The sequence below is a fragment of the Fusarium coffeatum genome (genome assembly GCF_003316985.1).
Source record: "Fusarium coffeatum strain FIESC_28 chromosome Unknown BRIP53273_contig_403, whole genome shotgun sequence".
NCBI classification, from domain to species: domain Eukaryota; kingdom Fungi; phylum Ascomycota; class Sordariomycetes; order Hypocreales; family Nectriaceae; genus Fusarium; species Fusarium coffeatum.
Genome location: NW_022158192.1, coordinates 504 through 27,794, shown reverse-complemented (window position 1 = coordinate 27,794; position 27,291 = coordinate 504). Strand labels below are relative to the sequence as shown.

Here is a 27,291-nt window from a genome sequence, read left to right as displayed (position 1 = left end):
CAAGAGCCAGGAGGGTGCTCGAGGCACCAAAACCTCTTCCCAACCCACCTCTGAGGCGTCGAATAAGCAATCAAGTGCTTTCATTAATATACCGCTCGGAATACAGAGCAGTCAAGGATGGGTCTCTCCTTGCGCTCCACCTTGCCGTGCGGAACATGTCACATTGAAGATAAAGAGGTCGTATAATAAAGGAGCCAAGATTTCACGCGATCACAGCGGTGGTCATGCATACGAGCTGCTTGTGTGTCGTAGGGGTATCGTACGTTTCGTCCCCAGCACTGTTCATTATCTCGTTCTCGACATCTACTCGCTTTAGTCAGTTCCACAATCCGCGGTATGCGCCCAACAGACTCATGTCCGTCTTCGGCCATTATCCATGCTCTCAAGTGTTTTGTCAATCTCCATAATATCCAGCATCTCAACTTCCACATTTCTTTCATCATCGTCGACTCCAATATCCGCTGCCGCGTTTAGTGTGTCCATGAAGTCGAAGCCAATCGTTGGTCGTGACGATGGCAGATTAGGATCGGGTTCCTGTCCAAAGTCATGGTTGCCTCGAAGTCGCAATGTACCTGGCTTTACAGTACTCAGGTTGAACGAATTCTTGGCTAGTCTTGTTTGCTTGCCGTGCACAATGATGGCATCGGACTTATCCCCCTTTGAGAATAAGTTACGCCTTCTTGCGTTGACCACGGCACCGACAATCTTGCCTGGTCCGTCCTCTCCTTCCCGGACAACGACGATCCTGGTCTCGCCGTATACGATAACATCCGCTGGTATACTGATGTCTTGGGCTGTAATGTTGTGGTCTGGGTCTATCAACAGCCCAACTCCACAACATCTCTCGCCCAGTAGCCCAGTAGCCAGATCTAGAAGCTTGATCATCTTCACAGGCTGAGTACCACTGAAGATGTCGCCACCAGTACCGGTAGCCTGTCGCAGCTGGGAATCCCAGAATCGTGTTATTCCGGGGATAACACAAACATGTTCCAGTCCACCCACCCAGAGAACGACTGTTTCGTCTTGAATGGCACTTCCACTGCTCGGCAAAGACAGCACTTTGATGCCTCCTCGGATGGTAGCCAAGCGGTCAAGGGTGATGGCAGAGCTTAGTGAGGCGGTAGCTTGTCGTCGAGTGTGAGGAGTCATGGGCGCAAACTCTCCAGTAGTATGCTCCTTGTTCTGTGTCGTAATACTTCTCAGTGAGCTTGTCCCCTCTATGTATCCAGAAGCGCTGAATGTTGTCAAAGCGGCTCCCTTGACTCCAGTTTGGAGTTTGCTTGAGAGGACAGCGCCTGGTCCGGAAGGACTGACACCATCAACATCCCAGATACCCCACATGCCGTCAGCTAGGAGCACTAGTATCGCACGCCCATGTGCTACCCAAACAGCGTCGATGATCGGCTTCCTTGTCGATAAGGGGCGAGCAAAAGGCTGGTACATTGAGAGTAGCCATGAGCCCTGGACAGGAAAAGGTCCGGTGGCATCTGTGTCGGTGAAGGAAGGTCGTGCAAAATCATAAATACGGACGCCCTGTAGTGCCGAGACAGCAAGCAGCTGTGTCGTATGCGTGGAGTTGAAAGATATGCTTGCAAGGGGGTTGGGTAGATACTCGGTCTGGAATGGCTCAACAGCTTTGGAGGGTTTGTCACCGATATCTAGAGGGACATCCCATAACCGAAGTACACCAGAAGCCTCACGTGAATGCGAGGCCACAACAGCCCTCGACTTCGTACCAGGTCGCTCAGTCGATGTTGGCATAATCAGGTTGATGGCGATGCCCTCGCTGTGCTTGTTCTGGCCACCGAGCAAGATGAGCGACTCACCCCAAGCCCCAGAACCAGCCGTTCCTGCCAGAAGATCGTTCCTGAGCTCGGGTCTCGCCTTGCTCTCTGGTGAAGGGGGACTCAGAGGGAGCGTAATGACATAGACATCGTTCGTGGCACATGAGACAGCAAAGGCCATCTTATCGGTAAGTACTTTAGCTCCTCCCCAGGCAGCGTCTTCTGCAGGTGTTGGAGTCATGGGCATAACCGCAACTTTCAGGACCGCAGTTCCAAGCGCAAGATCGAGAGTCTGTACTATTTCGGGGTATGGGCTGTCCTCGACCTCGTCCTCAAACTGGGGTTTATCCTCATAGTGAGATGAAGGCTTTGACTTTGCTGGTGGTTCGTCGTCATCCGAGTCGATGATCATGACAGAATCCTCCGCACTTCCATTTTGCTTCTCGGGTTGGGTCGCCTTCTTGGCAGTCTTGAATCGCTTACCTCCTCGCCATGCGACAGTTACGCCATTTTCATGGCCGTATATGAGGATTGTAGCACCCTGGGGAGAATAAACGGGGTAGGTCTGGACATCGTTCACGCGTCGCGAGATATTGTATCTGATACAGTGAGATGCTATTCAAGATAGGGGACTGGACGTCGGGGACGGAACTTACGTGAACTGTGTGTTTTGCGCCGTGCGACGGATTCGAGGTGCTGGGATAGAGCTCATGTTGAGATGAAGGTCGGGCAATTAAGCCCTTTGGAAGAAAGTAGCAGTGTTCCTATCGGTGGGCAGATAGGCCGGAGTATTTTAGTAGCGGTGGGAGACTGTGGTGTTCCTCTGATTTTGCTAGTTTTCTTTACTTGGGTTTTCGTATGATCAATGCTGAGCTGGGAACTTTTCCAACGCGACAAGCATCGCGCCAAGCTCCAGAGCTACAGCAGAGTCACGTGATGTTGATATCATTTACCTACCCTGCACTCTCGCCTGAGATGGGTGAGAACCATTTCCTGCTGTGTCTCGAATCTATTCAAGGTCCGCTTTGTTGAAATTGAAAACATAGCGCATGCATCGAATAGATGTGATCTAAGTTCATTACAATTGATTTGGCGGCTTCTGAAGGCAGGTGGCTGGCTGAGCCATGGGAATGATCAACTGGTGACCATAGTGGTGACAATAGCAACAATCATACTGTACCGATTCAGTGCCACGTAATATGAGAACTACCGAGTACCTCATGGCCAGAAATTGAGGGGATCAAATTTAATCGACACTAGTATATATTATCCAAAAAACGTCAATGTAATCAGACAAGCAACCCAAGCGGACCAGCGTCTCAAGCTTTAAGTGGTGGTATATGACTATGCACAATCCTACATACACGATCATCGGTCCATGGTAGGTAAAGATAACGATCAAGTTGGAAAAATAAATAAAGCGACGAGACAACATCCCGTACTACCAGTCAACCCACCCAATTCGTGATATCTCGATGGGGCTGACGTCCTCCCCACGTCCCATTGCATCTGTGACACCTCACTCCCTGCCATCCTACCAAGAAATCCCAAGAGGACCTGTCGCCCCCTGTTTTTTAGATTTGTTTTCACCCCCGCGCAGGAGCGAGAATTTGTACACAGGAGATACGTGACTCCCAGTCATGAAGAAAAGAAAACAGACGTGCCAATTACACGCGGGTATGATTGCCGCTGAACAGCCCTTGTGCGAAGACGACACCCGTCCTGAGGCGAAACGGATGAAGGATGACTTCTAGAAAGGCATTGGTGGCATTAATCCCATCTTCTCCTGTCGCTTCGATCAAGGCTTATTGCTAAAAAGTAAGGAGGTAATGAACGGATGGCGTAGGGATAGCCGGCGTGCCATATAGCATGGTTGATCAAATCCAGTCGTAATTTCTGCAGACCAAAATAGTAGAAAAATGTCTAGTCCTACGCCCGAAAAGAATCAAACGCCGCCACGTCGTCGAGAGTGATCGATTGGCAAACAGACATGAGCTATCATCCCGAAAACGCCGTAAATGCCGAGTGAGAAATGGATGAGAAGTATTTGACTTTGAAGAGCCGAGACTGGAGACTCGATTATGCGTTGGTGACCTGAAGGTATGTTAGCAATCGTCAGAAATACACTAATATCAGTTAGCTTACCCGCAGAATTCTTCGGGAGTAATCTTGGTTATCAGCAATGCTGCCATCGCTGAGCCGTCGATGAGCCATGACAGGGTCAAGACGAGAGTCAGTCATGGAGATACTGCCACTGCTGCCAGGGGGCTTGGAGCCGTTGATAAAAGCATTCACAGCGGCGTTTCGTCGGTGCTCCTCTTCAATTTCTGCATTTCGTCGGCGACGAACAAAGAAAATAGCACCGCCGCCGATGGCAGCAATCACCACAACTCCCACTACAACACCAGCGGCAATAGCGGCCACGTTGGGGCCATCTTTCTTGTCATCTGAGGCCGGTTCTGTGGTCGCGGCTGCGCCATCGGTTTCAGTTGAGGCAGCGGAGTCGTCGCTGGCGGCAGTGCTCTCGGCGGCGGCAGTGGAAGAGGGAGCAGCGCTTGTTGTTGACTTCTCTTCCACATAGTTGTCGGGTGCCAACTCAAGACCGGTGTTGAAAACGGAGTAATAGGTCTTCAATGCACCGCAGGCCTCAAAAGGATAACCTGGGCATTCCCAATTGCACTTCTTATCATCAACAAGATCATCTTCTGGAGGATAAAGTTGACCACAGAAGCATTTGGAGGACTGTAGGGCGAACACGGCATACTTCTTTTTGCATCGATTCCAACAGTCACCAGATGTCGTCTCGGTTCCCGAATAAACCTGTGTCATATTGCCGTTTGATTTCCAACACCCTTGCCCTTTCATCTCGTTCAAAACAGGGTTGGCGATAGGCCATTGCTCACCCTTGATCTTGCCGCTGACCTGGCCGTTGACGCCAAGAGAGCTGGCAGCCACAATGGCCATGGACAGAAATGTCGAGGTCTTCATGATGAGGTTTGTCGTAAGCCAATGGTTCAGCGATAGTAAAGTAGTGTGATTATAGTATGCTGAGTCGACACGGACTTCGAGTCAGATCAACTGCAATCGAAGCGAGTCGAATCTCGAGTCGGTAGGTTGCCACGCGTTATTCCGTACTTATCGAAAGGAGTTCGTCGGCCAGGTTGTCAAGTCGTACTTGTCGTTGTCGTCAGTCGAGTGTGAGCCCCTTCTGGAGGTACGATGAAGACAGCGATGATCTTCGATGGCTTGGTCCAGCAGTGCCGTCGAGTCGTAAGAGTTGACGGCGGTGGGTCGATGTTATCGATCGTAAGACGGTCGAGTTAAGGCAGTTGAACAAAGAAGATCAAGATGCCGAGAATAAGAAAAGAGACTTGACGATACGAAAAAAAAAGACCAACGATCGTGATACTGACCACGATACGCTTCAGACAGATGAAGAAAGAACAAACGCTTTGAAAGTGTGGGGAGTGAAGGAGGGACTGGAACGAACGAACGGCCGGAGGTAGTGGCTTGTTTTGTTGAAAGAGGAGATGGGAGTGAGATGGGGGATGGAAGGAGAGAAAGGTAGCAGAAGCGAGGCGAAGCGAGTCAGAGAGAACGGGAAAAGGAAAGGGACCAGACGTGCAAGTGAAGGGGAGAGCCAAGCCAGACATGGGGCCTCAGAGTAGCAGCCAGTGAATGCAAAGAAACGGCGAGACAAAGGAACAGGGGGTACAGGGGCATTAGCCAGACTGTGGAGCCACTGTCAGGGATTCAGCAAGGATCCGGTCTCCATTTTGGGATCATCTTGAGGAGCTGGCGGATAAGCTAAGGAGGTCAGATTCTTCTTTTACACAAAATCACGCATAGCATAAGCTTTTTCGTAGACGGTCAACCCGCTAACGTCTTTCTAGAGCGCCCAAACATGCGCCAATTGGTGCACCTGAGCACTGCTTCTCCCGAGCACGAAGTCAAATCCTGACATTTTCATTGGCAGTACGCGTTAGTACGGACACAAACGGTGCATCTCTTGTGCACGCTAACCTAGTTGCACAAATATTGAATAACTTCTAACTTACTACCGTGGATATATGTACAACTGCAAGCAACCCAACTTAGCCGCTCGTACCTGCTCTCCACTAGAGAGAGAATCGCAGGCGGCCGTGCCTGCCAGTGATAGGCCATGGGTACAAACACGAAACCACGCCGTCAATCACGGAAACATCTTTGCTTTAGGTTCCCAACCACTGAACAGGCACAAGCACGAGCACAAACGCACACAAAACTGCTGCGAGACAGAGAAACACCATCTTCCGTTTGTGGCTGGCGGTGACAGCGCCGGGCGTTATCTATCCATCATGGCTAATGATTTAAATGGAAGGCTCAGTGCCTCGTGAAGTTGCTGCCTTCTCACGAGACTCCAAGGCGGATGCGTAATTATTCTACAGGCCCTTGGGAAAGAAGCAAGTTTACCTATATAGGCTCTCATTTCCGAACCTTCCACTGCACTTCTTTGTCTTTGTGCTGAAATCTTCCGACCGCCTCCAACCATCCCCTGAATTTCATCAAAATATATCCGTACCCCCTGACCCTCGACCACCCCCCCTTTACGACCTTTCACGCTGCCACGCCATCTGCTGGGGACCGCTGGAGGCGCTGCGACCGCTACGACCGCTGAACCCGCCTGTGGGCAAGCCACTTCACCTCACCCAATACCTGGAGATGGCAATTTGGAATGTGCTGCCGGTCAGTGCCATTACCAGTGGGACACGCGATCTACGTTAAGCGTTGGATGTGCTCGACATGCCGGTCTTGGTCCGCTCGGGAGCCGTCGTACTCGATGGTCTCTTTGCCTGACTAGACACTGGTGGCTTTGTTGCCATTGATGCCGTCTCGCACACTGGACGCTGCTTGCTGCATGCTTATCTACTTATGAGAATTGGTGTCAGGCTTGCATATGGTTCATGACAAGATTGTGAATGATATTCAGGAACAGCAAAAATGAATACGTACCGTGCCCTCCATCATCCCAACAAGGACTTTATACCGCAGATCTAGACGGCCACACTTTGTCAGCACACCACCATTTATCCGACTCAACCATGACTGTTGGTTGATACAGTACAGCATCAAATCTTCTTGCAAGAGTGTCAGTTACTTCATGATTTTGCCAACATCTTTGAGACGGCCTCGATTACTTCTACAGTACGGATACAAGCCCGGAAACTCGGGTCGATAATCGGGTATTCCAAATATGATTCCTCCGATTCAATTATTACTACCGAAGCTTGTCTCTCACCATTCAGACATGGTGGACACCCCCGAGTTCATTTGCTCGTCAATGCACCCCCCGTGACGATGCGCCGCAGTTCAATCCACTGTTCCCAAGACCTTCATAAGCCTTCAGACCTTATGCAACGCACATCCTCTTGTGCAAATTCCATCGAGTGCCAATAATCAGGCGCACGTCAGCTATGCATGTATATGACCCACGTGCCTTGTGGACTTTACCTGTATGGAAAATGCAATGTCAACATTCTATTCTACCACGTTTGACGTGTAAGATGCGTAGTCTTGGTGAAAACGTTTACAGTAACATCGACTTTGACATGCAGTCTTTGAGGTCCTTGTGGATTACAAAGGGAGATATGTAGTTCTTTCTGCTCTACAGCCTCTGGTTGCAAGATCACAGTCGAAGAGCGTTATCAAAGCTGCGTTGTTTCGATCGCGCTAATGCTCGAATCATTAGGTACTAACCAACGTCTCGGTATCTGACCCTGAAAAGGTGGCTGGTCTGTTCGATGGATGACTCGAACATAGCGAGCGTTTCCAGTATTCAGCAAAGGAGTCAACAGCGCATCTACATGATCATCACCATGGAGAGAAGAAAAAGTATCGATCCCCTTAGAGACTTGGGAGTAATAATTATGGCACGGCCAGAAGGTTGAAACGAAAAAAGAAGAAGAAGAAAACGAGAACCTCCCCCCAAAAAACACAGTTTCTTGGCACAGGTGTTTCAGTAATAATTCAAGAAACTTTGCAAGTAGGAAAAACGAACAGTTACCTGGCATTCTACTACAGTACAGTAGCGAGACCCAATGAAAAAAAGAGGCACTATGAGCGCTCGACGCGTTGTTGAGATCGAGGGCATCCGGACATCCATGAGAAGAACCCGATCTTGTTACAAAGAAGCCTTCAAGGGAAATCGACCACAATTCTGTCGATCACGCACTTATCTGAGGGTCAGTACGATTCTCGAATCTGCCCCATGTGCTCAATCGATCCGCTAACCAGGTGCATAAAACTTACTGTGGGCTTGGCTCGGCTTGGCTTATGTTGGATTCTACAGTAGCTCTAATGATGGCTACATAACTCCTTGCGTTGTGCATCCTCAATACAGTACAGTACAGTACTGTACTGTACAAATAAGTTAAGGTTATCACCAAGCCTGCTCTCCCAGCTGCCCAGGTGTGGTTGGTCTCGATGGTTGGGTTCCTACATTAGTTGCGGGACTTACCCCTTTTGTCGACACCTGCAAAGCAATTGCTTGATTTGTTCTTGTTCGAATGTCATCTGTGGGTCATGTTAACCTCCTTCATAAAAGGACCGCGAGGCAATTTGCGACTCTTGCGACTCAAGACGTACTTGCCTATACGCCAATGCAGGTGATCAAGATTGCTACCTAGTACCGGCCTCGATGGCTTTCGTCTTGGGGCTGTAAGCTCTTTGCATGTACTGTACGGAGAAGACGAGAAAATAAAACAGCAAAGTACAGTACAACGGGGAATACGACAGCAGCAGGGTGATTCGCCAATCAAGCTTCAAACAAGCCCAGGGCATCCGCTCATCTATGTGCTAATAGGGCCTGTCCCTAATTATTATGCCCATCCCCTTACTATGTATGACCGCTAATTATAAGAGATGGATGCCAAGTTAAAACCCCGTGGAGATTGGAATTGATCAAGGGACCTGTGGGTATTCATCCATTCATCTTGGAAGGTAGGTAGCAATGCAACGGATACTGCACCTACGTAGTATGTATGTATGTACATATGTAGTAGAATTTGCATCCTCTCCCGACTCCCGTTCCAGGCCGCCAGGACAATCGGACCAAGTTGAATAATTACATTCAAAACCTCGCCTTGTCTTGTCTTGCCTTGAAGTTGTCGAGATGCCTCGCCAAGTCTCTGCATTGCATTGCATTGATTGGTATATTGTAGGCTGTCGGCATTCTATTGCCCAACTCCTAGTCTATGCATTTCCACAACGGCCTTGTCTTGATCATATCAAACTCAACTATCTACTCCGTACAAACTACTTGACTGGACTGGATTGGATTGGATTGGATTGGATATTGGTCTCTGGCTCTTATCCCGAGTCATCCGCCAAGACCGTTGCTGTGCCTCATCAGATGGTTTCTCGTCTCACGCTTACTTGCTTTAGCGGAACGACAAGTTTGTTTGAGTTTATGAAACACGTACGGAACTGAGTTGCAACAATCAACTTTTTGTTCTATTCCAAGGCTAATTATCTCGGAATTCCGATTTGGAAAGACAATTTTTGTATCCGTATCTATCTATCGAACTTTGAAGTGAGCAGTACGGATATGGACAGGCATGGATGATCCCTCTGTTACTTAGTAGTAGCTCAGCATTGAGGATACAGTACAACAGTACGGATACAGTTGTGTCATGTCCTTGGCATAAGTTAATCCACTTTCATCCGCATCTTGTCTTGTACAACTCCATAGACTATAGACTATCCTACGGAGGGTCGGTACCTACGGTGGGTAAAATAAAACTTGACTCCCCTGCCTTGCCTTGCCTTGCCTTGCCTTGTATTGCACAGGCTTCCGCGTATGGTGGCCGTCCGCTGGCATGCGGGCCGTTCGTCCATCACTATCATCAGTCAATGCTGAACCCTTCCTTTCTCTGTCTCTCGACTCGACATCTGTGAGATTGATTGATCACTTGTTCAGGCTATTTTTGGAAGATTCAATCTTAAAAAGATCAACACGCATTAGCAGCCACTTTTACGGATACCTATCCGTACCTCCCTTGAATTCACTCAGTGTCCTTCTTTTGTCCGAATTTTAATGACAAGATAGATTCAACTGTTTCTTGTTCTTATCGTTGCTTTGCATCACTAGTGCGGTCATTATCAAGGTCTAGAGTTTCGCGGGCCCTGATTTTCCTCTCAAATTTTGCTAGATCATCCATCCATCAACTGATCGTCTCTGTGGACTTTGCCACCAATAACACCCTCCCTGCATTCTTAACTGGTGCTAGGTGCTGGAGAATTTAAAAAACAGGACCGTCATACCAGTTCACGAACCAGAGACATTGACATTGACATTGCCTGCCTTTTGTGTCTCACTGCCCTGCTAGCTACTAGTACTGTATTTGTACAGCAGGTACATGCATCGAGATCATACAACAAAAAAAGGCTAACTGAATACAATTTTGCCCTCCCTGGTGATCATTCTTTCGTCGTTATCCCTCATGGACTCTGCCTTGTCAACTTATCGGACAAACAACTATGACTTTTACGTTGCACCTACGACAGAGAGACGAGTGTCAAAGAGGTTCTGGACTTGAGGCATCTGTTTGAAGAGCAAGTGTCGGCGTATCTTTGCGTGATATTCTCTCAGCAAAATACTGTTCATTGGTTAAATTGGTCTTTCGTCTTGGCTATCTACAACACCCAAAAGGTTCTATGTCACAGTCAGAGAATCGGTTTCATATTGGACGTCAATGTATCTTGGATACCTCTTTCACTTACACGAAAAAACAATAAGAGCAACCCTCCAGTGACTCTCTGTCGCCAGCTCAAATCTGTTGTTACGTTAGTGCAATTGTATAAGGAAAACTATCAAGTGATGGCTCACCATATCCAGTTCCCTCCCAGGTTCGGTCCACCTGTCATGGCTCATTCTCGCCTGTTGTGTCTGGTCTAATATAGGTAATCTTCAGCTCAGCAGTACTAGACTCACCACCAGTATCGGTCGGCTCTGGTAGATCACTGTGATTGTCTGGATTGCCGCTGCCTCAGAGGTTGTTTCTGTAACTACAGTTATAACAATAGTCCTTGAGGGCGCGCAAAAGTACCCTCCTGCTACGAGACCATACCATGTGTAAGTTGCATATGCTGAGAGGGAGCCTTCGGTGCTGTTCTCGGTCTTAAAATCAGTCTTCACGGAGCACATGTTTTGCTAACCACTCTATAGTGTAGCTATTAAATGTTTGGCCTGACTCGATACATAGTCGGTATGGCACAGTTCATGTCTCCGCAACATCCGACATATATATTGTTGTGGCCCAGTATGTATAGAAAACCACATGCTTCGGATGGACAATCAATTGCAAGATCAGCGTTTGGTAATGCTCATCGTCAGCTGGCACTTGTGGTCGGCATACTGTGTAACTTACCACCGTCTATGTATCCGCAAACAGATGCGGACTCTGTAGTACTGGTCTGCGAGTTGACCAGCTCAACAAGACTGAGGCTGAAAACAAGACAGCATAAGAGCATTGCCATCTTGCGAGATGTTTTATTGTCGAATCAATCTTTTACTACCATGGTTGGATCTCGTTGTTGTTGTTGTTGTTGTTGGATACATGCAAGCCTCCTTCAACCGCATCTGCGCAGCCAGCCCAGCTGAGAAATATCGGGCGTCTTATATGGTAATGTGATGAGATAAAATCAGAGCGAGTCCCATTTTACGAGGTTGTCTTCCCGAGAAATGGCTTCATCAAGAAGACTGTCCTTAGTTCTGTCCTTCCTATCGAGCACGTCTCAGCATGGGGAACCTCCAAGTTGACTGCTCACGATGGATAGAACTGGTTAATTTCAGTAGCTATATCCGCCTTCTCGATTATGAGACTCAGTTCGAGAAGAACAAGCTGTAAATTTGCCAGAGCGAGATATGCAATACCATGTACGGCATAAGCAACACTGACATATCTGGCATTGGAGTTTGTCATGACACCAGTTTCAAGTGTGATATCGCTGGTTTGTCATAATAGATTGCTGTTGGTTATATTCTTGAGATTTCCCTCAGCATTGCTCTTTCTCTTGCAGTCATTGTCCTCAAGCAGAACGGCAGGCCCAGTCGTTGGTACCATACTGCAAAGAGCGGCCTCACAGCATTCGTTGACTCTCCTGAAACCACTGGCCAAAACCTGCTCGAGAGATGACGTCCACCACAATGCCAGACTGCTTTTACTTGGTACAACGTTGGCTGTGTCCTTCAGCCTGTTCCTTTTGAGGTATATACATGCTTTTGACGCGAGTCCCATCGGGAATGGCGAGGGGTCAGAGGTATCGCCTATCGACTGGAGTGCTATTGAAGATATGTGTTTCCCTCACATGTACAGAAATCCTGGGGGCACGATGGCATACCGGTCCGTGGACGGGTTGGAATTAACGGCTTCTTTAGCCACATACATGTTTTCGTTTTGGCTCCTCGCTGGTCTCCTAGCATACTAAGACGATGACGGGAAAGCAGAGGGTGATGAAAGAATAAGAAGCCAAAGCTTGTTGGAGAAATCATGCCAATAGGTGGTTCAGTGGCAGGCCAATCGTCGCCGCGGTGCCTCTCTTTTGCAGTCATGGGCCTGTCAGTACCGCTGCTATGGATTATCTTCACGTTGAAGAAGGTTCAAGAGGAAATGTCTGAGAACATGGGACATGAATATGCTGGGAACGAATTGGGCTTTGGGCAAATTGTTTCCTCGTCTCGTTCATCCCTGTCGCAGTTATGATGGCATACCGATGGCCTGTAGATGGAAACAGTGATTGAACTTCGAGTGCCAGATATAGGCAGGTATTCTCGGGGAACAAATCCTTCAATTATCGAAATGTCATATCTCTCTGAGAGTATAGCCCTCGTACCTTGGCTTCCTCAAATTTGACGACGATGCTTCTCCATCGGTTTGCAATGCTGCATTCATAGAACCCCAGTTGTAAGCGACCAAAGTCTATTGAACTTCTGCCCCGGCCACTAAGAATATGTCGTATTTCCGATCTTGATGCTGAGAAACTACCTTGCATTTATGTAGGTAAGACCTGAAGTCGTTAAATGAAAAGATCGTCAGTTGTTAACCTCAAAAACATCAAGGTTAGGCAAAGGCTCATCATCCTATGACTCACTCTATCACCTGTTCACCTATTATCTTACGGTATTCTACTTTTGAACATGCAAATTATATTCATTTATTGTTAAGGTGGTGGAGGAATATCTAACATTACAAGTCTACAGACATCATGTGTATATTATTATTACCCTAGAGACACCGTAATTTTCACCGCATAGTTATTCACTACCTCGCTGTTTCCTTACAGCAACCCCGTAGGAATAGGGATGATATCGTAGGAACATGATTGACGCAGGATTCCAACTATCGTATAAAGCGCAACAGTTACGATGTGACAAACGAGATGGTATAAGCTTGACCTCTGATCAACAAGGACAAGTCATGAAAATGTGATAGTCTCAATCCTAATATCAATCTCAATCCTTTGCATCTCACAATGCAGCGCTTAACCAGAATCTTGGGTTGGCCGGTTGCCAGCGAATGGAATGTGTTCCTCTGAGAAAGGATGGACAGGGGCCATTAATGACTTGCATAAGGTCCATGGGCACGAAATTAGCAGTGGAGGCTGGGGTTATTACTACTAGGACCTATCCGTACCTATCTAGACTTTGAGAGTTGTACTGCAACAAGTCGACAGTTGGAGAATAAAAAGCAACATGTCTTTCTAGACTACTTGTTAAATTACTATCAAGACGAGAGTTTCTTATCGTGGGTGATAGTGATGAGCTTAAGTTAACGTCATTGCCAGCTTTAGTATCAGTGGCCTTGAAAAAAAGGATCTCTCAAGTCCTTCCATCCTTGGCATTGGCGTAGATACCAACCTCCTAAATTACCCCCTTTTGAGGTCACTGGTTACTCAATCTCAACGAGGGGAAGGACGAAACCTGATATTAGTATACAGCAGTTTAATTTAATTTAATCTTTTTATTTTTATATTTTTAAATTAAGCTAGTTTTTTCTCTCTCCCTCTTCAATACCCCACTCCTGCTATGCTGTATCCTTATTCACCTCTGTCTCTCTCATTAACATACCATTTCAAATACGACGCGACTGTCTCAAAGCGTGTAAAGTCTTTTCTCACTCTCATTCCTCTCTTCTATCTTACTGTTGATACCTCTTATTTAATCTTGATGGTCATGAGACTCTCTCTTCGCTTGTCCTAATAAACAGACGGTTAAAGGCACCACCCCTCTTCAAAGTCGACGCATGCATCACGCCAGCCACTTTCTGGCTCACTTTCTAGTCACTTTCTGGTAACTTGTTGTACACCGACTGTTGTAAGTCAAGTCAGACTGCGATCCTCAACTTGTTCTCAGCATTCGTTCATCCTTCACCTCGAAAATGGGTTTCTCGAGTGTGAAAAACGACTCGCCGCGGTCATCAAGATCGCGCCTTTCAGATGAATCCCCTCTATCGTCGCCGGATAGTTTCCTAGGTCACTATCCTTGGCCGAGCACCAGCACAGTCGCTCATAAGCGCTATGAATCGACTCATATTTTAAGTAAAACACCAAACCTTGTACGTCCTCGGTTTCATAAATACTGACTGCTGTAGGCGATGCGGATAAGAAGAAGCAAATTGAAGCCTTTTATCGTGATCTTATCTGGTCGGATCCTTCAATAGCAAAGGATGCTCTCAGAACGCAGCAAGGGCCTCGAGCGCCCAAGACCTGCGAATGGATCATGGGTGTGCAGGAAGTTAAGAACTGGTTGAGACCCGAGACAGAACATCAGCATGTTTTGTGGCTTTCTGGTAATCACGGACGAGGGAAATCGACCATGGCCGTCTATCTCGCTGAAAAGCTTACCAACGACTTTGCTACACATCCCGCCAACACTTGCGCCTACTTTTTCTGCGGCTCAAAAGACGTGTTGAGAAACAGTGCCCAGGGAATCCTCCGAGGGTTACTCTCGCAGATCTTTCAAAACCACCCCCATCTTCTCAGTGACAGAATCCGCCGAAGACATGCCTACCGTGGTGCTCGAGTATTCGAGAAGCCCCAAGCGCTCTGGAACTTATTAGTGGAGGTCGCTTTCAGATCCGACCGTCGTATCTTCTGTGTCATTGATGGGCTGGATGAGTGTGACGCAAATTCTCGAACAATCCTTTTGGAGCTCATCGAACACACTTTTCATGGCGAGAAGCCTGCTTCAAACCTCTGCCTTCTCATCACAAGTCGACCGAGTTCAAAGATCTACGAGTATCTGGGCGAGTTTGTTCACCGAGACCTCGATTCATTTTCCCAGTCAAAGCACGATGTGGAGGTCTTTATTAACCAGCGAGTTCGGCATATCGCAAGCAAGCGAGGCTGGTCAGGCACAAGCACCACCCAAGTGAAGCGCGTCTTCCAAGCAAAATCAGAGTATAACTACCACTGGGTGCGTTACGCCAGCGAGAGCATCTGTAAGCTCCGATCTGCCGAGGATGCCATCAAATTTCTCAAGGGACTGCCCAACGGCTCTGAGTATCCCACTCATGGCCCATCGTTGAACCAGAAAAGAGACAGCGTTGAGCATCTGGGGTTCGGAAACACCGACGAAGACCGTGAGAAGCACCACGCCCGGATCAAATCGCCATTTGTCAGTGCGATACTGACCGGAAGAGTCGAAATGCTGGCATTTCTCCTAAAAAAGGGCGAATCTTTGACACCATACACTATACAGGCTGCAGCACGATGGGGATGCACCGGAATGCTTCAAACAATCATGACACTACGACAAGACGAAATCTCGCGTGACCAGGATCTCTCTTGCGCCGTGGCCGAGTGTGCCAGTGCTGAGATGATGAAACTCATTTTCAGACACCCAGAGTTCAGATGGAGCGACGCCGCAATGATCGGAGCCACAAGGAACGAACGACATGGACTCGATGTAATTGCATTGTTACTGAAGCTGCACGGTAACGGTATTGAACTCGACGAATGGATGATGGGCAACATTGCCAGTGCCTGTCACCCAACGGTTATGGACTACCTTCTGACCCAACACGGAGGACGCATTCAAATTACCACAACCGTAGCTGAGCGAGCCATCGAGAATCGCCGGGGACCATCTATGCTTAGAATCCTTCTCAAACACCGCGCGAACGAAGGCTTCGTTGACGAAGAACTCATGATTCTCGCACTGGCCAACACCCGCTGCCGACCAGACTTCATGGCCATCTTCCTCGAAATGCCAAGGTCTCAAGTCCTGTTCACCAAAGAAGTTGTGTTGGCCGCAATTGCCTCACCAGAGAAAGACTCAGATGACTGGGCCCCCGAAGTCCTCGAAATGATTCTCAAGAACCGGGCCGACGATGTCGATATTGATGAAGAAATCGCCATCGAGGTCTTGTGGGAGCTTGGATATCCTGGTCTGCAAGTGATTTTTGAGCATAAAGACGAGAGCGTTCGGGTGACGCAAGGACTCCTTGACGCTGCAGCAGGTGTTTGTTCAGCGAAAGAGTTTCCACAGTTGGTGGAGAGAGCCGAAGATGACTTCAAGATCACGCAGGACATGCTGATAAACACGACTCTCAATGTGCGACATGGCGATAGACTCCTTCCTGTGATGCAGAGATATTTAAAGAGCTCTTTGAATATCGGCCAAGACGCCGTCGAGGCGTTCCTCAAAGCAGGACAGAACGGATTCAAGAGTCTACTCGTTCTTCTCCTGAGAGAACGCGGTTGCAGAGTTAACCTTAGCAGGGGCGCTCTGCGCTCATGGATCCGCGATGACCAGGTGTACCGTGGCAGTCTAGCATTTCTCTTCGTTGCACTTCATTCTGGATGGTGCAAACTGTCAGACGAAGTAACTGGTTCTAGATGTGAGAGATTGGAAGCTCTTATTAAGCATTACGCTGAATTGGATGATGTAAGGCAGACTTTTGCCGAAGCGATGGAGCGCTCCAAGAAGGAGATCCATGGGCGTTGATTGTTTTGGCCCAATGTTACTAACGATGTTATGATAAGATGGTTTATGATGAATACATAGAGTGCACAGCGGTGACGTTGTCGCCGTAATATGTGGAACTGATATATATATACATATATATATATATACAACTACATGTAATAGATTAACTTCAAGATAATTTGTAGTACCTAGTTCACTTAGGTTCCGCCTTCCATTCCGTTGTTGATGTTTCTATAAACACTTGTGACAGTCAGTCGTGTTCCTGATGTTGATCATACGTCCCATAAAACAAACGGTCAGGAACAAGGGCGCGATTGAGGATCCGCGTCAAGTTAGTCGTAGACCATTTATTAACCCCAGATGGTAGGTTACCTTAGTGTTAGTCCGAGCGAGCTATGCTGTGCTATCAACAGCACACGCGTGAGACTTATACAGGGGTATCGTATCCGTACAGTACCTTGCAGACAGAGAGGAAGAATGTCACAGGTATCTCAGAAGCTGCCATGACAACGCATAGTATCAGCGAAACAAACCCTGGTAAGAGAGTAGGCACCTAGTAGTAACAGGCTGATTGCTGCTTGTTCCTGTTCCTGATACGCGGCTTGATAAGATGAGACGCTGATAAAGACGCATGATGCCTAAGGCGGAAAAGCTCCCTTCTTCTCCAAGTGCAGATTGCAGAGTAGGTACGGATACTGGTTGCTAGGCAGGCACGCAGGGCAGGCGCAGGTGGAGACGGGGAAGGCACAACTGAACTGGTGCGTCATTGCTTGACAAGTCACAAGGTCATTCGCAGGGGAAACGCTTCAATGGCCCGGGAGGCGTGAGGCGTTACTGACGAATCCAGGTAGGTGCGGCCGAAACAGGCCGCAAGCACGCGCAATGCGCAATAAGCTTCCCCCAGCTCGGATAGACCTGAGCTCCGTCACTGTCACTCTCCTCCGCTTTCTCACTTCTTAACCAACCATCTTCTCTTATCTCTCCCCAACTCCATCTTGCATCTTGCATCTTCACTCCCCATCAACACCACAGCTCGCAATCCCTCTTGTCGAGCATCTTTATCAACACACATCTCGGTCGCATTCTCAATCCGATTGCCCATCATGAAGAGCGCTCTTCTTACCGCTGCCGCGCTTCTGGGCTCTGCCCAGGCTGGCGTTCACAAGATGAAGCTCAACAAGGTTCCTCTTGCTGACCAGCTGGTACGATTGATCCCCATTTTGCTTGCGCGCTTCTTTGACGATATCTAACACGAGACACACAGGCTATGAACTCTGTTGAGGACCACCTTCAGAGCCTCGGCCAGAAGTACATGGGTGCTTCTCGCCCCAAGAACGCCGCCGATTACGCTTTCGCTACCAACGTTCCTAGTGTTGAGGGTGGCCACCCCGTCCCTGTCTCCAACTTCATGAACGCCCAGTGTAAGTGTCATTGAACTCAACAGACTTCATTCCGAGCTGACCTTGTCCAGACTTCTCCGAGATCACCATCGGTACACCTCCCCAGAGCTTCAAGGTTGTCCTCGACACCGGTAGCTCTAACCTCTGGGTTCCTTCCCAGCAGTGTGGCAGCATCGCTTGCTACCTCCACTCCAAGTACGACTCATCTGCCTCGTCAACTTACAAGAGCAATGGCAGCGAATTCGAGATCCACTACGGCTCTGGCAGCTTGTCTGGTTTCGTCTCGAATGATGTCGTCTCAATCGGTGATATCGAGATCAAGGACCAAGACTTCGCTGAGGCTACCAAGGAGCCAGGTCTGGCCTTCGCTTTCGGTCGCTTCGACGGTATTCTCGGTCTTGGATACGACCGCATTGCCGTCAATGGCATGGTCCCTCCCTTCTACCAAATGGTCAACCAGAAGCTTCTTGACGAGCCTGTCTTCGCCTTCTACCTTGACGGCCAGGAGGGCGAGAGCGAGGCCATGTTCGGCGGTGTTGACAAGTCCAAGTACACCGGCGATCTTGAGTACATCCCTCTCCGCCGCAAGGCTTACTGGGAGGTTGACCTCGACGCCATTGCCTTCGGTGATGAGGTTGCCGAGCAGGAGAACACTGGTGCCATCCTCGACACCGGTACTTCCCTGAATGTCCTCCCCAGCTCCCTTGCTGAGCTTCTGAACAAGGAGATTGGTGCTAAGAAGGGCTACAACGGTCAGTACACTATTGACTGTGAGAAGCGCTCTTCTCTCCCCGACATCACCTTCACCCTTGCCGGTTCCAACTACAGCCTTCCCGCCACCGACTACATCCTTGAGGTCCAGGGCAGCTGTATCTCTACTTTCCAGGGAATGGACTTCCCCGAGCCCGTGGGACCTCTCGTTATTCTCGGCGATGCTTTCCTCCGACGTTACTACTCTGTTTACGACCTTGGCAAGAACGCTGTTGCTCTGGCTCGTGCCAAGTAAGAAATGAACATTTATGCATGAATTATTCGATAGCGCATGGGAACACGCAGCATGGACATGGTTTTGGACACTGGTATGGGATTAGTTTGAACTGTATGACGGACTTCGAGTACGCAGCATTGAGTTAGCAGTATTAAGTAGGTAGCTTCTCATACTTGACGTGCTCTGTAATATGAACTTTATCAACTTGCTACCTGTAGCAAAGTGCCTGATTGATGTGTTTATGATGAGATCATGTTGTAGCTGACGTGCTAGAGCTAATGACTATCATGGTCATGATTACGCTAGACCTGCAGCCACGTCCCGAGTGTTCTGATGGCTCAGGTACCACAGGATACCTTCGCATAAGAGTCACAATGGGTATTGTGCAGTTTACTGGCCACTGAGATTCCCATGATTATGATTCTTTTGGTGACAAAAGTAGTGAGAAGCAGGAAATGAGGCCATCTTTTGTATCTAATTCGAGTCCATGAGGTGTTTCCCAGTTACAATGCAAAGAGGTACAATAAACCGTTGCAATGAGCTAGTCACGTGCATGGCTCCGTAAGCTCTCACCAAAGTGGGTCCAGCGCGGGTCAGTGACAAGAAGGGTAGTTGGCGATCGAGGAGACACATTCTTCCCGGCCCCCAGGACTGCCTAGACCCAGCCCCAGTGCAAGGCGAAGCAAGCAAAGCAAAGCAAAGCGAAGCAAAGCAGAGCAAAATCGTTTCGTCCCCCCCGGTTTTTGACTCGAGATATTGCTCCGAGACCTGTTTGTCGCGTAATTTTCGAGTCCATTACTCTCTTTTGCAGCGATTGCAAGATTGTGTCGTGGTTATCTCAATGAAGGAGACTCGTTTGCGCTGCTTCGACCAAGTCTATTATTTACCTTGAGTTGCACCAGCGACTGGGACGGACTGAATTGCGACTGGACTGGACCTGACCTGGAACTGTACCAGTTTCTGCCATCCACTACCGCTACCATTTGCTGCTGCTAACCACTATCATTTTATTACCCACTGCCACTGTCGCTGCCACGATCGCTATACTTGACACTACCGCGTATCGCGACGAGGCGCGGCCCCGACGACGACGAAAAAAAAAAAAGAACGACGGTCTTCTCTTTGAAGCCATCATGACCACACCCACCACAGCTCAGCCTGCGGCTATCCAAGCCAACGGCACCTCAGAATCGCCTACCCTCGATAAAGCGCAATCCGTCGCCCCGGGAAAGCGAAAACGCGATGTCGATGAAGAGGATGATCGCGACGAGGATATGACTTCAGATGAGCAAAAACCTGCCATTACCAATGGAGAGCCCAAGAAGGACCAACGCGATTTGATAAGATCTTTCGTCGAGGCTCTCAGCAGGTACGCCAGCCTTTTCTTTCCTTTAATTGCAATATTTTCTCCTTTCATATCGCAACTTGGTCGTGAAGGACTTGGCTGTTCCGTGCACTAACTCAATTCCCACAGCTACGATGTCGCCCCGTCCATCCTCAAGCGTCCCCTGCCCGACTCTTCTGATGATGATGACGACGAAGACGACCACCGAGCAAAGCGTCAGAAATCGACCGATCCATCCACCATTTCCGACAAGGCTACTGCGAATGCGTATGAGAATCTTGACCAGGTCGCTGACGACCTAGTGTCCGCAATCTATATCGCTTTCAAGGAGATCAAGACACAACCATCTAATAGCAAGGATGGGTCAGCCGATGACACATTGAGAACGCAAATCACAGAGTTCAAAGACAGGGCCATGGAACTTCTTCGACGGGAAAAAGCATATCCCAAGGTCAACGCCGATCCCCTTCCTGTCGAGTCTAAGCTACCTCCGTCTCCTCAAAAGGGAACATTGGTACTGTCTCTTGTCGGGTATGCGCCACAAGAGAAGAGGCTATTTTCCAGCCTCCCAGCTTCCGCTGAGGCCAATTTGCGTGATCTGGCTTTACCCGCAGGTCTATCACTAACTCATGTCATGCCTACAACGCCCCATGAGCGAGCCCAAACTCTGGGAGACTTGTTCTCATCGCCTCGATCTCTACCGCCCCTTCAACCGCCCAAGCAGCCCAAGACACAAGCCAAGGGCAATACACTAGACTTCTACCGCCCAGAACTGACTGATAACTGCAAGCTTCGAAACTCTAGTTATTTCACAACCAAGTTGTCTGCAGGATGCTACCTCGACTACAGCAATGCGACCCCTTCATCGCAAACCATGAACAAACAGCGAGAACGTGCCCAAAGTCTGGCTGGAAAGCGACCTTCAACTACTGAACTCGAACTTTCTGAAATGGAATCGCTCTTTCGAGGCGCATTTTCCAGCTTTGCGCCTTGCAAGGACGATTCTGGGGCGGTGGTGCCATCCAGTGTTGCAGGCCGAATGTGGTGGCAGCGATCGGGACACAAGAACTTCCAGAACATGATAGAAGTTGAATATTACGGCGACGGTAATAACGAGGAGACGAACGATGACGATAGTGCAATGGAAATTGATGAGAAGGCCATCCAGGAAGCGATTGATAACTGGGATGAATCCGTCGTTGACCCTTCACTCGAAGAGGCTCTAGGCACCAAGCGAACGAGCGAGGAAAAGGAGGTCGATGAGATTTTGGAAGAGGTCAGCGACTTGATCGAAACACTTTCTTCTTACCAGCGCATTCGAAATCTCAACTTACCCAATTCGCAAAACCGGTCGTCGAGCGACCCAGTCACTGGCGATATGCTGGCTACTCCTGGTCCCACCCCCTCCGAGGGCGAGCAAGCTACGTACCAGGTGCTGAAGGCTCAGCTTGCATTGATCATCAAGACGTTGCCGCCATATGCAGTAGCTAAGCTGAACGGAGATCAACTTGAGGATCTTCTCATCAGCACCAAGGTTCAGGTTCAAACTGATGGTTACAAGGGCGTTATGGAAGAGGATGAAGCGGGTGTTCAGGCTCGTTTGAGAGCTCAGCAACAAGCCGCTCAGGTCAGTGCTCGACCACCCCCACAACGCACACCTAGTATATCGGGTGTTTCTTATGGGCATCACACACCCCAGAACCAGTATGCAACTCCTCAACGAGCCCCTTCAATGTCGCAGCAGCAATACTATCGGCCGGGGCCTACACCCAGCTTCCAACCTCAACCCCAACCACGACCTATGCCTACCCAAGCCCGACCTCAACCTACGCAATATTCCCGACCCAACGGTTACCCCGCGCAGTATGCAACACAAGTTGCGAAGGCCCAAACACCTTATGGTCACCAGAATATGCCTCAGTATGCTTCTCAGCAGAGGCCTCAATTCGGACAGATGCCGGCTCAGCCAGCAACTCCCAGCCAGAGATATCCTTACCAACCAGGATATCCGCAGCAGCAAGTCGCTACGCCCGCGCAGCCCAATTTCGGAGTTTACACGAATGGACAAGCTATCCCACAGCGCACAATGTCTCCTGTCGTTAATAGACAGGCTTGGAGTGCATCGCCCAACACTGTGCAACAGCAGCAGCAGCCTCCACGATATGGCACGCCTAACCAGGCTGCGGGAAATCAAATAAATAGGTACCCGAGCAACCCCCCTCAACAAGGAACGCCTGCTCAGAACCCTGGTCTTACAGGATACCACACCGTTATCCCTGAGGCTCAACAACAACGGATTCTCGATCAAGCGAAAGCCCGCGTTGCCGCCCAAGAACGGTCCGCTATGTTCACTGATAAGATTGCGCAACCAGGCACTCCCGGTTACGGAATAGGAAATGGCCAGGCAGGTGTCATGGATGCCAACAGACTCGCAGCTGCTCGGGCGAGTATTGCCGCCCAGCAGAAACCCCCGACACCTAATTCTTCACGGTCGAGTATGAACGGGACTCCGGGACCGCCACCTCCACACAAGGTGACCCCTGTTCCTGTCCCACCGATTCCGGGTATGCAGCATAAGCCTTCGCAATAAGCAAAATGACGAGTCTTTGAATACGGACACGAACAACGGAATGACTCGAGAAGAATCGAATAGGACTTGGGCAGGACGAGTAGGCCGACCACATGGGCGTTTAGAGGTGGATTCTCGAATTGTGTTTATTCAGTACGTTTTTTTTTTTGAGGAGTTGGTTTTTTTTTGAGAACCAGGGGGAAAAGGGCTGAGAAGCTTGTTTTGTTACTACCGGGAAGAAGAAGAACATCTGGTGTTTTCTATCAAGTGGTTAACCTGGGGAATGGAAACTCCTGGTTGTGTAATCAAAGGCGCCATACTGGCGCGTGTATGCAGATGACAGAAAAGGTACACTATCACCATTGACAATGCCTCTTGAGTCAGATGGAGGAAGGTACTGCAATATCACTAATATCTTTATCGTCTCTTTTGTTCTCGGGAATTTTGTCTAACGACATCCCAAGACATCGTTCTTTAATAGCATCTCGGTTTACGCCATGAAGGCATATTGAATTGATCGTCAATTCTAGAGTTGAGGGGTATCTATCTGAGCCTAGTCGGGGGGCCAAATTTTCATCTTCCGAATCTATAAACACCAGTTCTACACACTTTTGTACAATCGTCCAGGCATTCCAGGCGTTATGTGGACTAGCAAACTACACCACCGGTGTTGCAGGCTTTGGCAGATCAGCAGCCATCTCGCGCTCCTGCATCATCTCCAGGACGATACGACGTAACTCAAAGACGACTTCAACAGCAATAAGCAGAATGATAATCAACTCCAGACGCGTGCCATGCTGTTCGCTCGACATTTCGCGCAGGACACTGGCAATTTCGGCGGCGTAGTCCATCTTCTGGTTCAAAGCTCGGATACGTACGTTGACGTCCAGGGCACGACCGACTTGCTCATAGTACCCTTCGAGACCTAGATCGGAGCTAGTATCCCAGAAAATATCAGGCAAAGAATCGGTCAACTCAGAATAGTGGTTAAGGCGAGCGCGAAGACTGAGGAGCTCGCCTGTCTTTTGGAGGATAAAGCGACGACCTAGAGGTATGCCGGCGCCTTGAGAGAGGAGGGCAGGGATATTGCGTGTGCTTTCAAAGTACGACGTCAATGCGGTCTCAAGGACAGCAAGTTTTGTACTCCTGGCAAGACCAGAGGAGAAAGCAACCTTGGCTAGGGTAGTATCCAGCTTGTCAGCCTCATTGTGCTCCTTTCGTGTACCAAGAACAATAACATCGCCCTTGAGCACGCTTGCTTCTCGGTTTGTGTCAGTTGTAAATTCAAGATCTTCAAATTCCCGACACTTGATGGGATGAGCTTCTTCAGCAGCGCGCATAATCTGCCTAGTAACGACATCTGGTGGTAGTGACCACGTCACAATTGTACCAGAGGGAAAGACGAAGATATCCCCGCCATTAACTCCTCTTGCATGAACTACTTCGTTTGCATCGAAGCCTGTGCCGTCTGGGTCTATGTGAAAACCATGTGACGACAGAATCTCAAGAACTATGGGCATCTTGAATGATTCTGCAACGCAAGTTGCGCTGACCACATTGGAGGGTTCATCGCTTGAACTTCCTGGCGTTGTTGAACCCCGTTTCGGCTGTTGAGCTATAATGGCTACGCGCCGCAGAGAATTCTTGGCCGTGTTTGATCGGGTAGGTTTCCTCTTTGCCGCAGAGGAACCTTTCTCTTCTTTAGTAATCTCGGAGGATGGGCGGTGATCGTCATCGGCTTGCGAGAAGTAGGGATTCGAAGTGAAGAAGCTTCGCTTTCTTGGAAAGTTGGCCAGAGATGTGATATGAAATGATCGTTGAGGTCTCAGCCGTGGCCCGACGACTGAGGTGTGGAAAAGACGGGCGACATTGAGGGTGATCCGCTGGGAGGAATTCCTCATGATGCTACAACAATTATGCCATAGAAAGCGAGTAACGCTATGATTGACTCGAGATTTCACCTCGAAGCTGGAAAATGACTGGACCTTGACTTGAATTCAAAGCCGTCGACTAACACATCAGAAAGAAAGCGGGACCGGCGATAAGATAAGATGCCGTTAGTCAGCACAAGGATGCGACATGTGATGATACACGTGATACCCCTCAACGGAATGTGGGCTGCTAGACCGCTTCAGGTAGGGAACTCTGACCCATGACGAAGTCCCACCACAGGAGAGAGATCCATCTCTAGGGGGACCAGAAACGGTTAATTACGCTTCTCAACACCGAGGACGGACGACTTAAATTCTAGAGACCAACCCCTTGACCTCAACTCTTCATCAACATCAAACTTCTTGGCGTTATTCTCCGTCTCGTCACCTTTTAATCTTATATTCCGCTGTTCTCCTAACTGCGGATTCTTCTTCTTCTTTCCCCCCTCCTTCTCTTCCCTTCCTACCCCACCACCTACTATCACCATGGATCTGAACCCCAAGTACGACAACTATGATTTCCCTATCAAGGGTCCTGAGAAGCAGGACGGCCATCCTGGCTACCTCACGGAGGACCAGATTGCCAAGCTCCACCAGTTTCGCATGATGCTCGAGTCCGAGGGCTGCACTGAGCGATTGGACACCTTGACTCTGGTATGAGATAAAGCTAAGCTCCATGGACCCTGAAAAAGGGCCATGCTACGCGACGCCTATGCAACACAGCAGATACTGACAACGACCATTACAGCTTCGATTCCTCCGAGCGCGAAAGTTCGATGTCGAAGCCTCAAAAGCCATGTAAGACTTTTCCATTTTATCCGATGGCGGTGGAAGGAGAAGCACATCGTTGCGACAGGGGGCTGACCGCCACTACAGGTTCTTGGACACCGAGAAATGGCGAAAGGAGACCAAGCTCGATGAGACTGTGCCTGTCTGGGACTACCCTGAGAAGGCTGAGATCGGAAAGTACTACACTCAGTTCTACCACAAGACCGATAAGGTATGACAAGTCATTCATAAGAAACATCAGGAGATTGTATGCTAACGGATCCTTTTTTTTTTTCTGCACAGGATGGCCGACCTATCTACATCGAGACTCTTGGCGGTATCGACCTGAACGCTATGTACAAGATCACTACCGCTGAGCGCATGCTTACCAACCTTGCTGTCGAGTACGAGCGCGTCGCCGATCCCCGTCTTCCCGCTTGCTCCCGCAAGGCCGGCCACCTCCTCGAGACATGCTGTACTGTCATGGACCTCAAGGGTGTCTCTATCGGCAAGGTTCCCCAGGTTTACTCCTATGTCAAGCAAGCCTCCGTTATCTCCCAGAACTACTACCCCGAGCGCCTCGGCAAGTTGTATATGATCAACGCCCCTTGGGGTTTCTCGACCGTCTGGAGCATCGTCAAGGGCTGGCTCGACCCCGTCACCGTTTCCAAGATCAACATCCTCGGATCCGGCTACAAGAGCGAGCTCCTCAAGCAGATTCCTGCTGAGAATCTCCCCAAGGATTTCGGTGGCGAGTGCCAGTGCGAGGGTGGCTGTGCGAACAGCGATGCCGGACCTTGGCATGAGCCTGAGTTCGCCCGCCCTGCTTGGTGGGAGAAGAAGAAGGACGCCAACGTCATCGAGAACAACGGCTCTGAGATTCAGGAGCCTACAAAGGCTCCCGAGGCTGCACCCGCTGCTGAGGGTGTTGATGCTACCCAAACTGCCCCTGCTCCCGCCCCTGCTGCTGCTTAAATGGCTGGAGATATGTCATAGGAATTGATATCGATGAAAGATAGACAGAGCGGTTTCTCTGCGCCTTAATATAGACCGCATATTTTCTCTCGTTTATTATACTTTCCCCCCCAAACGAACGGGTCAGGTTCCAGAGTTGTGGGAGCGAGAACAGGAAGTGATGGAAATCCGTTGCGAAAGACTCAGGTGGAGCGCGACGTTCGTAGGAATGGAAAGACTTGCAAAGCCTCTCTCCTTCAGCTGCAACGAACAGGCTGGATTGGCCGACTTCGTTTGTGTCTAGACTTACATTAGACATTAGTTATCTGGCTCGAGATTTTTCTGATCATGAATGTAACAGTTTCTAACAAATAGGCGTGGTCGCTAGACGTGTGTGTTCTTCCAGAATGTCATGATAAAATTCGTCGATTAATCCAATGCGCCTTAACTCCCAAGCATGTTCGCTGCGACTATCCGAAATGGAGTGATTGCCGCCCTGGGTATATATATGTAAGGTCGGAGAGGCAATTGCGTGTCTTCATCGTCCCTGTGTAACGACATATTCGCCAGCGACACGCGCCCTC

The 27,291-nt window shown here is 49.1% G+C and overlaps 7 protein-coding genes across 7 annotated transcripts; 4 read left to right on the top strand and 3 right to left on the bottom strand.

Moving 5' to 3' along the window:
* Nucleotides 1-351: 351 nt before the first annotated feature.
* FIESC28_11430 (uncharacterized protein) lies at nt 352-2,496 on the bottom strand (the record flags this gene model as incomplete). The annotated part of the gene is made up of 2 exons (XM_031165554.1): nt 352-2,383; nt 2,441-2,496. 2 exons carry the CDS (start codon nt 2,494-2,496, stop codon nt 352-354), a joined length of 2,088 nt encoding a protein of 695 aa, XP_031010385.1.
* Nucleotides 2,497-3,863: 1,367 nt separating this feature from the next.
* FIESC28_11429 (uncharacterized protein) lies at nt 3,864-4,772 on the bottom strand (the record flags this gene model as incomplete). The annotated part of the gene is made up of 2 exons (XM_031165553.1): nt 3,864-3,878; nt 3,930-4,772. 2 exons carry the CDS (start codon nt 4,770-4,772, stop codon nt 3,864-3,866), a joined length of 858 nt encoding a protein of 285 aa, XP_031010384.1.
* A 9,428-nt stretch (nt 4,773-14,200) lies between these two features.
* On the top strand, nt 14,201-16,770 carry FIESC28_11428 (uncharacterized protein; the record flags this gene model as incomplete). Its single annotated transcript, XM_031165552.1, has 2 exons — nt 14,201-14,360; nt 14,414-16,770. 2 exons carry the CDS (start codon nt 14,201-14,203, stop codon nt 16,768-16,770), a joined length of 2,517 nt encoding a protein of 838 aa, XP_031010383.1.
* Nucleotides 16,771-17,855: 1,085 nt separating this feature from the next.
* Nucleotides 17,856-19,158, top strand: FIESC28_11427 (uncharacterized protein; the record flags this gene model as incomplete). Its single annotated transcript, XM_031165551.1, has 3 exons — nt 17,856-17,954; nt 18,017-18,173; nt 18,224-19,158. The coding sequence occupies 3 exons, from the start codon at nt 17,856-17,858 to the stop codon at nt 19,156-19,158; spliced, it is 1,191 nt and encodes a 396-aa protein (XP_031010382.1).
* A 1,115-nt stretch (nt 19,159-20,273) lies between these two features.
* On the top strand, nt 20,274-23,075 carry FIESC28_11426 (uncharacterized protein; the record flags this gene model as incomplete). The annotated part of the gene is made up of 2 exons (XM_031165550.1): nt 20,274-20,509; nt 20,615-23,075. 2 exons carry the CDS (start codon nt 20,274-20,276, stop codon nt 23,073-23,075), a joined length of 2,697 nt encoding a protein of 898 aa, XP_031010381.1.
* Nucleotides 23,076-23,710: 635 nt separating this feature from the next.
* Nucleotides 23,711-24,955, bottom strand: FIESC28_11425 (uncharacterized protein; the record flags this gene model as incomplete). Its single annotated transcript, XM_031165549.1, has 1 exon — nt 23,711-24,955. One exon carries the CDS (start codon nt 24,953-24,955, stop codon nt 23,711-23,713), a length of 1,245 nt encoding a protein of 414 aa, XP_031010380.1.
* Nucleotides 24,956-25,471: 516 nt separating this feature from the next.
* On the top strand, nt 25,472-26,728 carry FIESC28_11424 (uncharacterized protein; the record flags this gene model as incomplete). Its single annotated transcript, XM_031165548.1, has 4 exons — nt 25,472-25,639; nt 25,734-25,783; nt 25,862-25,985; nt 26,057-26,728. 4 exons carry the CDS (start codon nt 25,472-25,474, stop codon nt 26,726-26,728), a joined length of 1,014 nt encoding a protein of 337 aa, XP_031010379.1.
* Between the last annotated feature and the right edge of the window lie 563 nt (nt 26,729-27,291).